Source organism: Oncorhynchus gorbuscha, linkage group LG15 (assembly GCF_021184085.1).
Source record: "Oncorhynchus gorbuscha isolate QuinsamMale2020 ecotype Even-year linkage group LG15, OgorEven_v1.0, whole genome shotgun sequence".
Lineage (NCBI taxonomy): Eukaryota > Metazoa > Chordata > Actinopteri > Salmoniformes > Salmonidae > Oncorhynchus > Oncorhynchus gorbuscha.
This window is the reverse complement of record NC_060187.1, coordinates 275,504-289,108: the sequence shown is the minus strand read 5'-3', so window position 1 is coordinate 289,108 and position 13,605 is coordinate 275,504. Positions and strand designations below refer to the sequence as shown.

The 13,605-nt window shown below is 44.2% G+C and overlaps 1 protein-coding gene across 1 annotated transcript in view; it reads left to right on the top strand.

The window, feature by feature from the left end:
* The window catches only part of LOC123997507 (retinoschisin-like), an 80,997-nt gene extending 69,253 nt beyond the window's left edge, over nt 1-11,744 (top strand). The window contains exons 5-6 of the mRNA XM_046301816.1: nt 8,494-8,689; nt 10,067-11,744. Coding sequence (XP_046157772.1) covers nt 8,494-8,689; nt 10,067-10,219 — 349 coding nt within the window. The 3' untranslated portion in view covers nt 10,220-11,744. The remainder of the gene's footprint in view (nt 1-8,493; nt 8,690-10,066) is intronic.
* The last annotated feature ends 1,861 nt before the right edge of the window (nt 11,745-13,605 follow it).

Here is a 13,605-nt window from a genome sequence, read left to right as displayed (position 1 = left end):
TTCTACAACATGTTAAATATCATACAGCTATTAGATCTAGTCTAGGATACTGGTCCATGTTCTACAACATGTTAAATATAATACAGCTATTAGATGTAGTCTAGGATACTGGTCCATGTTCTACAACATGTTAAATATCATACAGCTATTAGATCTAGTCTAGGATACTGGTCCATGTTCTACAACATGTTAAATATCATACAGCTATTAGATCTAGTCTAGGATACTGGTCCATGTTCTACAACATGTTAAATATCATACAGCTATTAGATCTAGTCTAGGATACTGGTCCATGTTCTACAACATGTTAAATATCATACAGCTATTAGATCTAGGATACTGGTCCATGTTCTACAACATGTTAAATATCATACAGCTATTAGGTCTAGGATACTGGTCCATGTTCTACAACATGTTAAATATCATACAGCTATTAGATCTAGTCTAGGATACTGGTCCATGTTCTACAACATGTTAAATATAATACAGCTATTAGATCTAGTCTAGGATACTGGTCCATGTTCTACAACATGTTAAATATCATACAGCTATTAGATCTAGTCTAGGATACTGGTCCATGTTCTACAACATGTTAAATATCATACAGCTATTAGATCTAGTCTAGGATACTGGTCCATGTTCTACAACATGTTAAATATCATACAGCTATTAGATCTAGTCTAGGATACTGGTCCATGTTCTACAACATGTTAAATATCATACAGCTATTAGATCTAGTCTAGGATACTGGTCCATGTTCTACAACATGTTAAATATAATACAGCTATTAGATCTAGGATACTGGTCCATGTTCTACAACATGTTAAATATCATACAGCTATTAGATCTAGTCTAGGATACTGGTCCATGTTCTACAACATGTTAAATATCATACAGCTATTAGATCTAGGATACTGGTCCATGTTCTACAACATGTTAAATATCATACAGCTATTAGATCTAGTCTAGGATGCTGGTCCATGTTCTACAACATGTTAAATATCATACAGCTATTAGATCTAGTCTAGGATACTGGTCCATGTTCTACAACATGTTAAATATCATACAGCTATTAGATCTAGGATACTGGTCCATGTTCTACAACATGTTAAATATAATACAGCTATTAGATCTAGGATACTGGGCCATGTTCTACAACATGTTAAATATCATTCACCTATTAGATATAGGATACTGGTCCATGTTCTACAACATGTTAAATATCATACAGCAATTAGATCTAGGATATTGATCCGTGTTCTTTTTTATTTTTTTTATTTTATTTCACCTTTATTTAACCAGGTAGGCTAGTTGAGAACAGGTTCTCATTTGCAACTGCGACCTGGCCAAGATAAAGCATAGCAGTGTGAACAGACAACACAGAGTTACACATGGAGTAAACAATTAACAAGTCAATAACACAGTAGAGAAAAAAAGGGGAGTCTATATACAATGTGTGCAAAAGGCATGAGGAGGTAGGTGAATAATTACAATATTGCGATTAACACTGGAGTGATAATTGATCAGATGATCATGTACAGGTAGAGATATTGGTGTGCAAAAGATCAGAAAAGTAAATAAATAAAAACTGTGGGGATGAGGTAGGTGAAAATGGGTGGGCTATTTACCAATAGATTATGTACAGCTGCAGCGATCGGTTAGCTGCTCAGATAGCTGATGTTTGAAGTTGGTGAGGGAGATAAAAGTCTCCAACTTCAGCGATTTTTGCAATTCATTCCAGTCACAGGCAGCAGAGTACTGGAACGAAAGGCGGCTTGAGGTGTTGGCTTTAGGGATGATCAGTGAGATACACCTGCTGGAGCGCGTGCTACGGATGGGTGTTGCCATCGTGACCAGTGAGCTGAGATAAGGCGGAGCTTTGCCTAGCATGGCCTTGTAGATGACCTGGAGCCAGTGGTCCTGGCGACGAATATGTAGCGAGGGCCAGCCGACTAGAGCATACAAGTCGCAGTGGTGGGTAGTATAAGGTGCTTTAGTGACAAAACGGATGGCACTGTGACAAACTCAAATCAAATCAAATCAAATTTATTCATATAGCCCTTCGTACATCAGCTGATATCTCAAAGTGCTGTACAGAAACCAGTTTCACTAAACTGCATCCAGTTTGCTGAGAAGAGTGTTGGAAGCAATTTTGTAGATGACATCGCCGAAGTCGAGGATCGGTAGGATAGTCAGTTTTACTAGGGTAAGCTTGGCAGCGTGAGTGAAGGAGGCTTTGTTGCGGAATAGAAAGCCGACCCTTGATTTGATTTTCAATTGGAGATGTTTGATATGGGTCTAGAAGGAGAGTTTGCAGTCTAGCCAGACACCTAGGTACTTATAGGTGTCCACATATTCTACAACATGTTAAATATCATACAGCTATTAGATGTAGGATATTGATCCGTATTCCACAACATGTTAAATATAATACAGCTATTAGATCTAGTCTAGGATACTGGTCCATGTTCTACAACATGTTAAATATAATACAGCTATTAGATCTAGGATATTGATCCGTGTTCTACATCATGTTAAATATCATACAGCTATTAGATATAGGATACTGGTCCATGTTCTACAACATGTTAAATATAATACAGCTATTAGATCTAGTCTAGGATGCTGGTCCATGTTCTACATCATGTTAAATCTCATACAGCTATTAGATCTAGTCTAGGATGCTGGTCCATGTTCTACAACATGTTAAATATCATACAGCTGTTACGGGTAGGGGGATCTTGAGCTGAAATAAAATGTCCCAGAAATTTTCCCAAAAATATATTTATCTCAAATGTTGTGCACAAATTTGTTTACATCCCTGTTAGTGAGCATTTCTCCTTTGCCAAAATAATCCATCCACCTGACAGGTGTGGCATATCAAGAAGCTGATTGAACAGAATGATCATTACACAGGTGCACCTTGTGCTGGGGACAATAAAAGGGGTCTAAAATGTGCAGTTTTGCCACACAACACAAAGCCACAGATGTCTCAAGTTTTGAGGGACTGCAATTGGCATGCTGACAGTGCAAATGTCCACCAGAGCTGTTGCCAGAGAATTTAATGTTCTTTTCTCTACCTTAAGCCAACTTCAATGTCGTTTTAGAGAATTTTGCAGTACGTCTAACAGGCATCACAAACGCAGACCACGTGTAACCATGCCAGCCCAGGACCTCCACATCTGGCTTCTTCACCTGCAGGATGGTCTGAGATGAGCCACCCAGACAGTTGATGAAACTGTGGGATTTAACAACCAAATAATTTCTGCACTAATGGTCAGAAAAAGTCTCCGGGAAGCACACCTGCATGCTCATCGTCCTCACCAGTGTCTTGACCTGACTGCAGTTTGGCATCGTAACTGACTTCAGTGGGCAAATGATTTGATGGCCACTGGCATGCTGGAGAAGTGTGCTCTTCACTGATGAATCCCGGTTTCAAATGTACCGGACAGGTGTCAGACAGTATGGCATTATGTGTCTGAGTGCACCATGGTGGTGGTGCGGTTATGGTATGGGTAGGCATAAGCTATGGACAACGAACCCGATTGCTTTTTATTGATGGCAATTTCAATGCACAGAGATACCGTGACGAGATCCTGAGGCCATTTGATGTGCCATTCTTCTGCCTCCATCACCTCATGTTTCAGCATGATAATGCACAGCCCCATGTCGCAAGAATCTGTACACAATTCCTGGAAGCTGAAAATGTCCCATTTCTTCCATGGCCTGCATACAGACATGAGCACGTTTGAGTTGCTTTCGATCAACTTGTACGACAGTGTGTTTCAGTTCCAGACAATATCCAGCAACTCCGCAGCCATTGAAGAGGAGTGGGACAGCATTCCACAGGCCACAATCAACAGCCTGATCAACTCCATGCGAAGGATAGAGGGCTAGGGTGACTACGATGATGAGGCAAATCGTGTACGATGCATGAGGCAAATCGTGGTCACACCAGATACTGACTGGTTTTCTGATTCACACCCCTACATTTTCTAAAAGGTATCTGTTACCAACAGATGCATATCTGTATTTCCAGAATGGGAAATCCATAGATTAGGGCTAGCTACTAGTCACAAGCTGCTACTCCTAGAATTTGGATAATTTTCTTAGCTAAATCTTTTGACCTGAGAACTAAAATGAAAACAATATCTACGGTACGTGGAATGGAAAATCTGTCCTGATTAAAATCCTTGTGGAAACGAACGTAGAGTTGAATCTACAGTAGAGGCATTCGGTCATGGCATGCTAGCTCAACATTTTCACGTGGTTAACAGCTCCTCAGCTGAAAATTTTTTTTTTACAACATTGTGAAAATGTTGCTGCAAGGTTGCAAAAATGATCTCAAAAACAATGTTTGGGTTTTTTGTAGTGTACCAATAACGTTCTACAAACGTTACAGTCAGGAACATTTCAGAAACATTGCAAAACGTTCCTGGGACATTTCAAAATGTTTGAGATGTTCCAAAGCCTTTCAGGAACGTTCCCAATGTGCCCCAACATGTTGCAGGAATCCTACAAAACATTTTGAAAACGCTTCAAAACATTCCACGTTTCAATTAAATGATTGAGTTAAGAACAACTCATCTGAATAAGTGTCACCAAAATGTATTGGATGAAATCATTGTACATTTGTGATCTTCTCTCTGATCCATACTGGAGGCCCCTGAAACAAAGTAACAATATTCAGTTGGAGATTTCACTGTGGTTGCTAATGACAGTTGCAAGCTAACTGGTCTGCATAATATAAGTAATTCGGTAGTAATAAAACAAGGACATTCTCCAAACACCCGACATGGCAAACATCCCCGTTATTTGCAAGAGGAGGAGACGCAGGTATAGAGGACACATGGCTGGATGCCTCATGAGGACCCAGGGCTGGATGCCTCATGAGGACACAGAGCTGGATGCCTCATGAGGACACAGGGCTGGATGCCTCATGAGGACACAGAGCTGGATGCCTCATGAGGACCCAGGGCTGGATGCCTCATGAGGACACAGGGCTGGATTCCTCATGAGGACACAGGGCTGGATGCCTCATGAGGACACAGAGCTGGATGCCTCATGAGGACACAGGGCTGGATGCCTCATGAGGACACAGGGCTGGATTCCTCATGAGGACACAGGGCTGGATTCCTCATGAGGACACAGGGCTGGATTCCTCATGAGGACACAGGGCTGGATGCCTCATGAGGACACAGGGCTGGATGCCTCATGAGGACACAGGGCTGGATGCCTCATGAGGACACAGGGCTGGATGCCTCATGAGGACACAGGGCTGGATGCCTCATGAGGACACAGGGCTGGATGCCTCATGAGGACACAGGGCTGGATGCCTCATGAGGACACAGGGCTGGATGCCTCATGAGGACACAGGGCTGGATGCCTCATGAGGACACAGGGCTGGATTCCTCATGAGGACACAGGGCTGGATGCCTCATGAGGACACAGGGCTGGATGCCTCATGAGGACCCGCAGAAGGCGAGTGGGAAATCTGCCCTTACTGTCAATATTATTCGCCAACGTGCAATCATTGGACAATAACCTGGACGAGGTACAATCATTGGACAATAACCTGGACGAGGTACAATCATTGGACAATAACCTGGACGAGGTACAATCATTGGACAATAACCTGGACGAGGTACAATCACGAATATCCTACCAATAGGACATCAAAAACTGTATCTTGTGTTTCACGGAATCGTGGCTGAATGACGACATGGATATTCAGCTAGCGGGATACACGCTGCACTGGCAAGATAGTACAGCACACTCCGGTAAGATGAGGGGGGGGGGGTCTGTGCATATTTGTAAACAACAGCTGGTGCCCGAAATCTAGGAAGTCTCTAGATTTTACTTGGCTGAAGTAGAGTATATTTTGATAAACTGCAGGCCACACTACTTGCCGAGAGAGTTTTCAGCTATACTTTTCGTGGCCGTTTATTTACCACCACAGGCAGATGCTGGCACTAAGACCACACTCAGTCAGCTGTATGAGGAAATAAGCCAACAGGAAACCACTCACCCAGAGGCGGCGCTCCTAGTGGCCAGAGACTTTAATGCAGGGAAACTTAAATCAGTTCTACCAAATTTCTATCAACATGTTAAATGGGCAACCAGAGGGAAAACAATTCTAGATCACCTGTACTCCACACACAGAGACGTGTACAAAGCTCTCCCTCGCCCTCCATTTGGTAAAACTGACCACAACTCTATCCTCCTGATTCCTGCTTACAAGCAAAAATGAAAGCAGGAAGCACCAATGACTCGGTCTATATAAAAGTGGTCAGATGAAACAGATGCTAAACTACAGGACTGTTTTGCTATCACAGACTGGAATATGTTCCGGGATTCTTCCGATGGCATTGAGGAAGGAGTACACCACATCAGTCATTGGCTTTATCAATAAGTGCATTGAGGATGTCGTCCCCACAGTGACTGTACATACATGCCCTGCGACGAACCATCAAACAGGCAAAGCGTTAATACAAGGCTAAGATTGAATCATACTACACCGGCTCCGAGGCTCGTCTTATGTGGCCGGGCTTGCAAACTATTACAGACTACAAAGGGAAGCACAGCCGCGAGCCGTTAGTAAGACCTTGAAACATGTCAACATACACAAGGCTGCTGGGCCAGACGGATTACCAGGACGTGTGCTCCAGGCATGTGCTGACCAACTGGCAGGTGTCTTTACTGACATTTTCAACATGTCCATGATTAAGTCTGTTTCAAGCAGCCACGATAGTCCCTGTGCCCAAGACCACTAAGGCAACCTTCCTAAATGACTACAGACCCGTAGCACTCACGTATGTAGCCATGAAGTGCTTTGAAAGGCTGGTAATGGCTCACATCAACACCATTATCCCAGAAACCCTAGACCCACTCCAATTTGCACACCGGTCAAACAGATCCACAGATGCAATCTCTATTACACTCCACACGGCCCTTTCCCACCTGGACAAAAGGAACATCTATGTGAGAATGCTGCTCATTGACTACAGCTCAGCGTTCAACACCATAGTGCCCTCAAAGCTCATCACTAAAATAAGGATCCTGGGACTAAACACCTCCATCTGCAACTGGATCCTGGACTTCCTTACGGGCCACCCCCAGGTGGTGAGATTAGGTAGCAACACATTTGCCACACTGATCCTCAACACTGGAACCACCCAGGGGTACGTGCTCAGTCCCCTCTTGTAGTCCCTGTTCACACATGACTGCACGGCCAGGCATGACTCATACACCATCATTAAGTTTGCAGACGACACAACAGTGGTAGGCCTGATCACCGACAACGACGAGACAGCCTATAGGGAGGAGGTCAGAGACCTGGCCGGGTGGTGCCAGAATAACAAGCTATCATCAAATTTCAAATCAAATGTATTTATAAATTCCTACTTACATCAGCTGATATCTCAAAGTGCTGTACAGAAACCCAGTTTAAAATCCCAAACAGCAAGCAATGCAGGTGAAGAAGCGCGGTGGCTGGGAATAACTCCTTAGAAAGGCCAGAACCTAGGAAGAAACCTAGAGAGGAGCCAGGCTATGAGGGGTGGCCAGCCCTCTTCTGGCTGTGCCAGGTGGAGATTATAACAGAACATGACCAAGATGTTCAAATGTTCATAGATGACAATCAGGGTCAAATAATAATAACCACAGTGGTTGTCGAGGGTGCAACAGGTGCAGCAAGTCAGCACCTCAGGAGTTAATGTCAGTTGGCTCATAGCCGATCATTCAGAGTATCTCTACCACTCCTGCTGTCTCTAGAGAGTTGAAAACAGCAGGTCTGGGACAGGTAGCACCACATTCAGAGTATCTCTACCACTCCTGCTGTCTCTAGAGAGTTGAAAACAGCAGGTCTGGGACAGGTAACACCACATTCAGAGTATCTCTACCACTCCTGCTGTCTCTAGAGAGTTGAAAACAGCAGGTCTGGGACAGGTAGCACCACATTCAGAGTATCTCTACCACTCCTGCTGTCTCTAGAGAGTTGAAAACAGCAGGTCTGGGACAGGTAGCATGTCTGGTGAACAGGTCAGGGTTCCATAGCCTCAGGCAGAACAGTTGAAACTGGAGCAGCAGCACGGATAGGTGGACTGGGGACATCAAGGAGTCATCAGGCAGGTTCTCTGTTCTACCTGATAATGAATTTCACCCACCTGATGTACCAGGTCTAAATCAGTCCCTGATTAAAGGGGAACAATTAAAAAATGCAGTGGAACTAGATAAGAGGACCAGAGTTTAGTTTGAGGGTTCTATCATACAACCTAATACAATGTTGTAGAAAGTAATGAAAACTTTTTGTGCCAGCTGGGTCTTCAGCTGCTAGCTGCAAAGAGCAAACAGATAGCATTGTGTTTTACGCTCAAAGGGGTCCGTGCGGAAACAGACTTTTGAAACTTTTGGGTGAAAAATGTTCCAAAATAAATTAACAGCATTAACTTTGACAGCCCTAATTTTAACATGTACGTTCCTCCTCCTTTCCAGGTGTGCATGGCTGTCTAAGTTCCAGGACAACAGCCAGTGGATCCAGATTGACCTGAAGGATGTGGGTGTGGTCTCAGGTATCCTGACCCAGGGTCGCTGTGATGCTGATGAGTGGCTGACTAAGTACAGTGTCCAGTACCGCACCGATCAGAACCTAAACTGGATCTACTACAAGGACCAGACTGGCAACAACAGGGTCAGTATACAGTAGGACCAGACTGGCAACAACAAGGTCAGTATAGAGTAGGACCAACAACAGGGTCAGTATACAGTAGGACCAACAACAGGGTCAGTATACACTAGGACCAGACTGGCAACAACAGGGTCAGTATAGAGTAGGACCAGACTGGCAACAACAAGGTCAGTATAGAGTAGGACCAACAACAGGGTCAGTATTCAGTAGCACCAACAACAGGGTCAGTATACACTAGGACCAGACTGGCAACAACAGGGTCAGTATAGAGTAGGACCAACAACAGGGCCAGTATACAGTAGGACCAACAACAGGGTCAGTATACAGTAGGACCAACAACAGGGTCAGTATGCAGTAGGACCAGCAACAGGGTCGGTATACAGTAGCACCAACAACAGGGTCAGTGTGCAGTAGGACCAACAACAGGGTCAGTATGCAGTAGGACCAACAACAGGTTCAGTGTGCAGTAGGACCAACAAACAGGGTCATTATGCAGTAGGACTAATAACAGGGTCAGTGTGCAGTAGGACCAACAACAGGGTCAGTGTGCAGTAGGACCAACAACAGGGTCAGTGTGCAGTAGGACCAACAACAGGTTCAGTGTGCAGTAGGACCAACAAACAGGGTCATTATGCAGTAGGACTAATAACAGGGCCAGTGTGCAGTAGGACCAACAACAGGGTCAGTGTGCAGTAGGACCAACAACAGGGTCAGTGTGCAGTAGGACCAACAACAGGGTCAGTGTGCAGTAGGACCAACAACAGGGTCGGTATACAGTAGCACCAACAACAGGGTCGGTATACAGTAGCACCAACAACAGGGTCAGTATAAATTAGGACCAACAACAGGGTCAGTGTGCAGTAGGACCAACAACAGGGTCAGTGTGCAGTAGGACCAACAACAGGGTCAGTGTGCAGTAGGACCAACAACAGGGTCAGTGTGCAGTAGGACCAACAACAGGGTCAGTGTGCAGTAGGACCAACAACAGGGTCAGTGTGCAGTAGGACCAACAACAGGGTCAGTGTGCAGTAGGACCAACAACAGGGTCAGTGTGCAGTAGGACCAACAACAGGGTCAGTATGCAGGTTGGGCATTCTGGATTATGCTACTAGTAATACTACTAAATCACAAGGGAACAGTTGTCAATTCCTCTTAGACACTGTGTTCTAAATGGCACTCTATTTCCTATCTAATGGAGTAGTTTTGACCAGAGCTCTATGGGCTCTGGAAAAGTGGTGCACTACATAGGGTGCCATTTGGGATTCAGCCCATCTCGCTTGTACATCCTTCTCTATAGTCTATTGGCTGTTAGTCAGCTGATTGGTTGATGTCAGATGGGCATGTTATCGACTGGCCAATGTCGTGTCTCTGTTCCCGCAGGTGTTCTATGGGAACTCGGACCGCTCGTCGTCCGTTCAGAACCTGCTGCGTCCTCCTATTGTGGCCCGCTATGTTAGGCTCCTCCCTCTGGGTTGGCACACCCGCATTGCCCTGCGCATGGAGCTGCTGATGTGCATGAGCAAGTGTACCTAAAACCTATGACCCTAATAACCCTAACCCCTAACCTCTAACCCTGTCTATCCTACTGGGCACTGATGTCAGTTCAACGTCTTGTTTTGATTTACATTTGGTTAAGTTGTCAACTAACGTAAATTCAACGTGAAATGAAGAAACAAATTCACCATGTCATGTGATTTAGGCTAAAAGTTTGGTGAAAATATGAGGAAATACTCTCAAGTTGATTTGTTTTCCACATTTATTCAACGCTATCAAATTTATTTTTTGTGTTGAAATGACATGGAAACCACATTGATGGACCCAGTTTTTGCCCAGTGAGGTCAGTGTCCACCTTTCCCTTCCATCTTAACTCCCAGACGCTTGCCAAAGGGCGACATTATTTAAGCATTTCATTGTACACTTGGCTGTATGACGTCCATATGACAAACTAAACTTTGATTGGTCACTGGTCCGGTAACCCTGTCAAGACACAGTACCGAGCTAGTAGCAATAGAATGATGTCTTGATCTCTTTCCCTGTTTGTCTTCTAGGGGCTGTGGCTGTCAGTGTGTTTTATTGGCAGAGACCATTGTGTGTTTACCTTTTTTAACTATAGTAAATAATACAGTATTTAATTTGCATATACCCTGCCCATTCCCCTCCCCATATTCCAATTTGTGCCACCCACAAGTTGAAAACTACATGCCAAGTACACTATATGACCAAAAGTATGTGGACACCTGCTCGTCGAACATCTCATTACTAAATCATGGGCATTAATATGGAGTTGGTCCCCCCTTTGCTGCTATAACAGCCTGCACAATTCTGGGAAGGCTTTCCACGAGATGTTGGAACATTGCTGCGAGAATTGACTTCCATTCAGCCACAAGGGCATTAGTGATGTTGGGCCCAACACAAGTTGCATTCTTTCAGAGACAGAAAAAAATGTGTCTGCTTGAATATTTAGCAATGAATCCGCCGATAGGAACATCGCTGAAAGACTCTATGGAACAAGGACAACCATATCTACACCCACAAAAATGTGAATTGCAATCAATATAACATAGAGCCATCGTGAAATGCCACTAAGCAGGATCTCGCCCCCATCAATACACCTGAAGCCGTCATAGGGTGTATCGTTCAGCGCGCGACGCCCTGCCCTGCTTTCCTCCTGGGCTATTATGTGTGAAACACATCTCACTGTCCTAGAAATGCCTCAGACATGATGAAACCAAACCCAGATTCCCCCAGGAGTTAACTATTAAGTTGTTAATATTCTTAGCTTTATCCTTGGAAAATAGACAAGTGGAAAAATTCTGGGGATGAGCATGTGTATCTTCAATATGTACACACTGTTCCGCTTTAGTGCATTCAACTATATGTCGCAAGTAAAAGTCTTTGGTGGCGAGTCAGTACAATACAAGGTTAAAACCCCCCTCAGACTCAGGAAGGTTAAAACCCCCCTCAGACTCAGGAAGGTTAAAACCCCCCTCAGACTCAGGAAGGTTAAAACTCCCCTCAGACTCAGGAAGGTTAAAACTCCCCTCAGACTCAGGAAGGTTAAAACCCCCCTCAGACTCAGGAAGGTTAAAACCCCCCCTCAGACTCAGGAAGGTTAAAACCCCCTCAGACTCAGGAAGGTTAAAACCCCCTCAGACTCAGGAAGGTTAAAACTCCCCTCAGACTCAGGAAGGTTAAAACTCCCTCAGACTCAGGAAGGTTAAAACCCCCTCAGACTCAGGAAGGTTAAAACCCCCTCAGACTCAGGAAGGTTAAAACCCCCTCAGACTCAGGAAGGTTAAAACCCCCTCAGACTCAGGAAGGTTAAAACTCCCTCAGACTCAGGAAGGTTAAAACTCCCCTCAGACTCAGGAAGGTTAAAACCCCCTCAGACTCAGGAAGGTTAAAACCCCCCTCAGACTCAGGAAGGTTAAAACCCCCTCAGACTCAGGAAGGTTAAAACCCCCTCAGACTCAGGAAGGTTAAAACCCCCTCAGACTCAGGAAGGTTAAAACCCCCCTCAGACTCAGGAAGGTTAAAACTCCCCTCAGACTCAGGAAGGTTAAAACTCCCCTCAGACTCAGGAAGGTTAAAACTCCCCTCAGACTCAGGAAGGTTAAAACTCCCCTCAGACTCAGGAAGGTTAAAACTCCCCTCAGACTCAGGAAGGTTAAAACCCCCCTCAGACTCAGGAAGGTTAAAACCCCCCTCAGACTCAGGAAGGTTAAAACCCCCCTCAGACTCAGGAAGGTTAAAACTTCCCTCAGACTCAGGAAGGTTAAAACCACCCTCAGACTCAGGAAGGTTAAAACTCCCCTCAGACTCAGGAAGGTTAAAACTCCCCTCAGACTCAGGAAGGTTAAAACTCCCCTCAGACTCAGGAAGGTTAAAACTCCCCTCAGACTCAGGAAGGTTAAAACCCCCCTCAGACTCGGGAAGGTTAAAACTCCCCTCAGACTCAGGAAGGTTAAAACTCCCCTCAGACTCAGGAAGGTTAAAACTCCCCTCAGACTCAGGAAGGTTAAAACTCCCCTCAGACTCAGGAAGGTTAAAACCCCCCTCAGACTCGGGAAGGTTAAAACTCCCCTCAGACTCAGGAAGGTTAAAACCCCCCTCAGACTCAGGAAGGTTAAAACCCCCTCAGACTCAGGAAGGTTAAAACCCCCTCAGACTCAGGAAGGTTAAAAACCCCCTCAGACTCAGGAAGGTTAAAAAACCCTCAGACGGTTAAAACCCCCCTCAGACTCAGGAAGGTTAAAACCCCCCTCAGACTCAGGAAGGTTAAAACCCCCCTCAGACTCAGGAAGGTTAAAACCCCCTCAGACTCAGGAAGGTTAAAACTCCCCTCAGACTCAGGAAGGTTAAAACCACCCTCAGACTTGAAGATGTAAAACTTTCCTTTTATTTGCCCATTTAACATCTATGCCATTCTGAAGAAGTTTATTCTGCCTGTGAGATTTATAGGAAGATTGTTTCCATTTAATTAGATCTGCTTTCATATTGTTGAGTAATGGAAAAATGTTAACTTTATATATTTGTTGTCACTTGTTAAGCATCCCAAGTATTTCATATTTTTTTGTGGTCCACATAAAGGATTGCTGTAAATCGTTATTATTATTTTTCTTATTACCATCATTTTTTCCCACGATAATTATATCCTGAGATTTTTGAGCATTCTGAGTTTTCGATATTGGTCAGCCATATCAGGAGATAATTTGCAAATAAGTTTAGTTTATATTCATGTTCACCAACACTGATACCTGTTACATTTGGGTTCTGTATAATTCTTTCTGCAAGCGTTTCAATTGCTATTGCAAACAGGAGGTTGGAGAGGGGACATTCCTGTCATTATCAGATAATGTATTATTTTTGTATGTTTTAGCTTTAGGACATTTATATAATGTTTCTTATTAAATTGATTA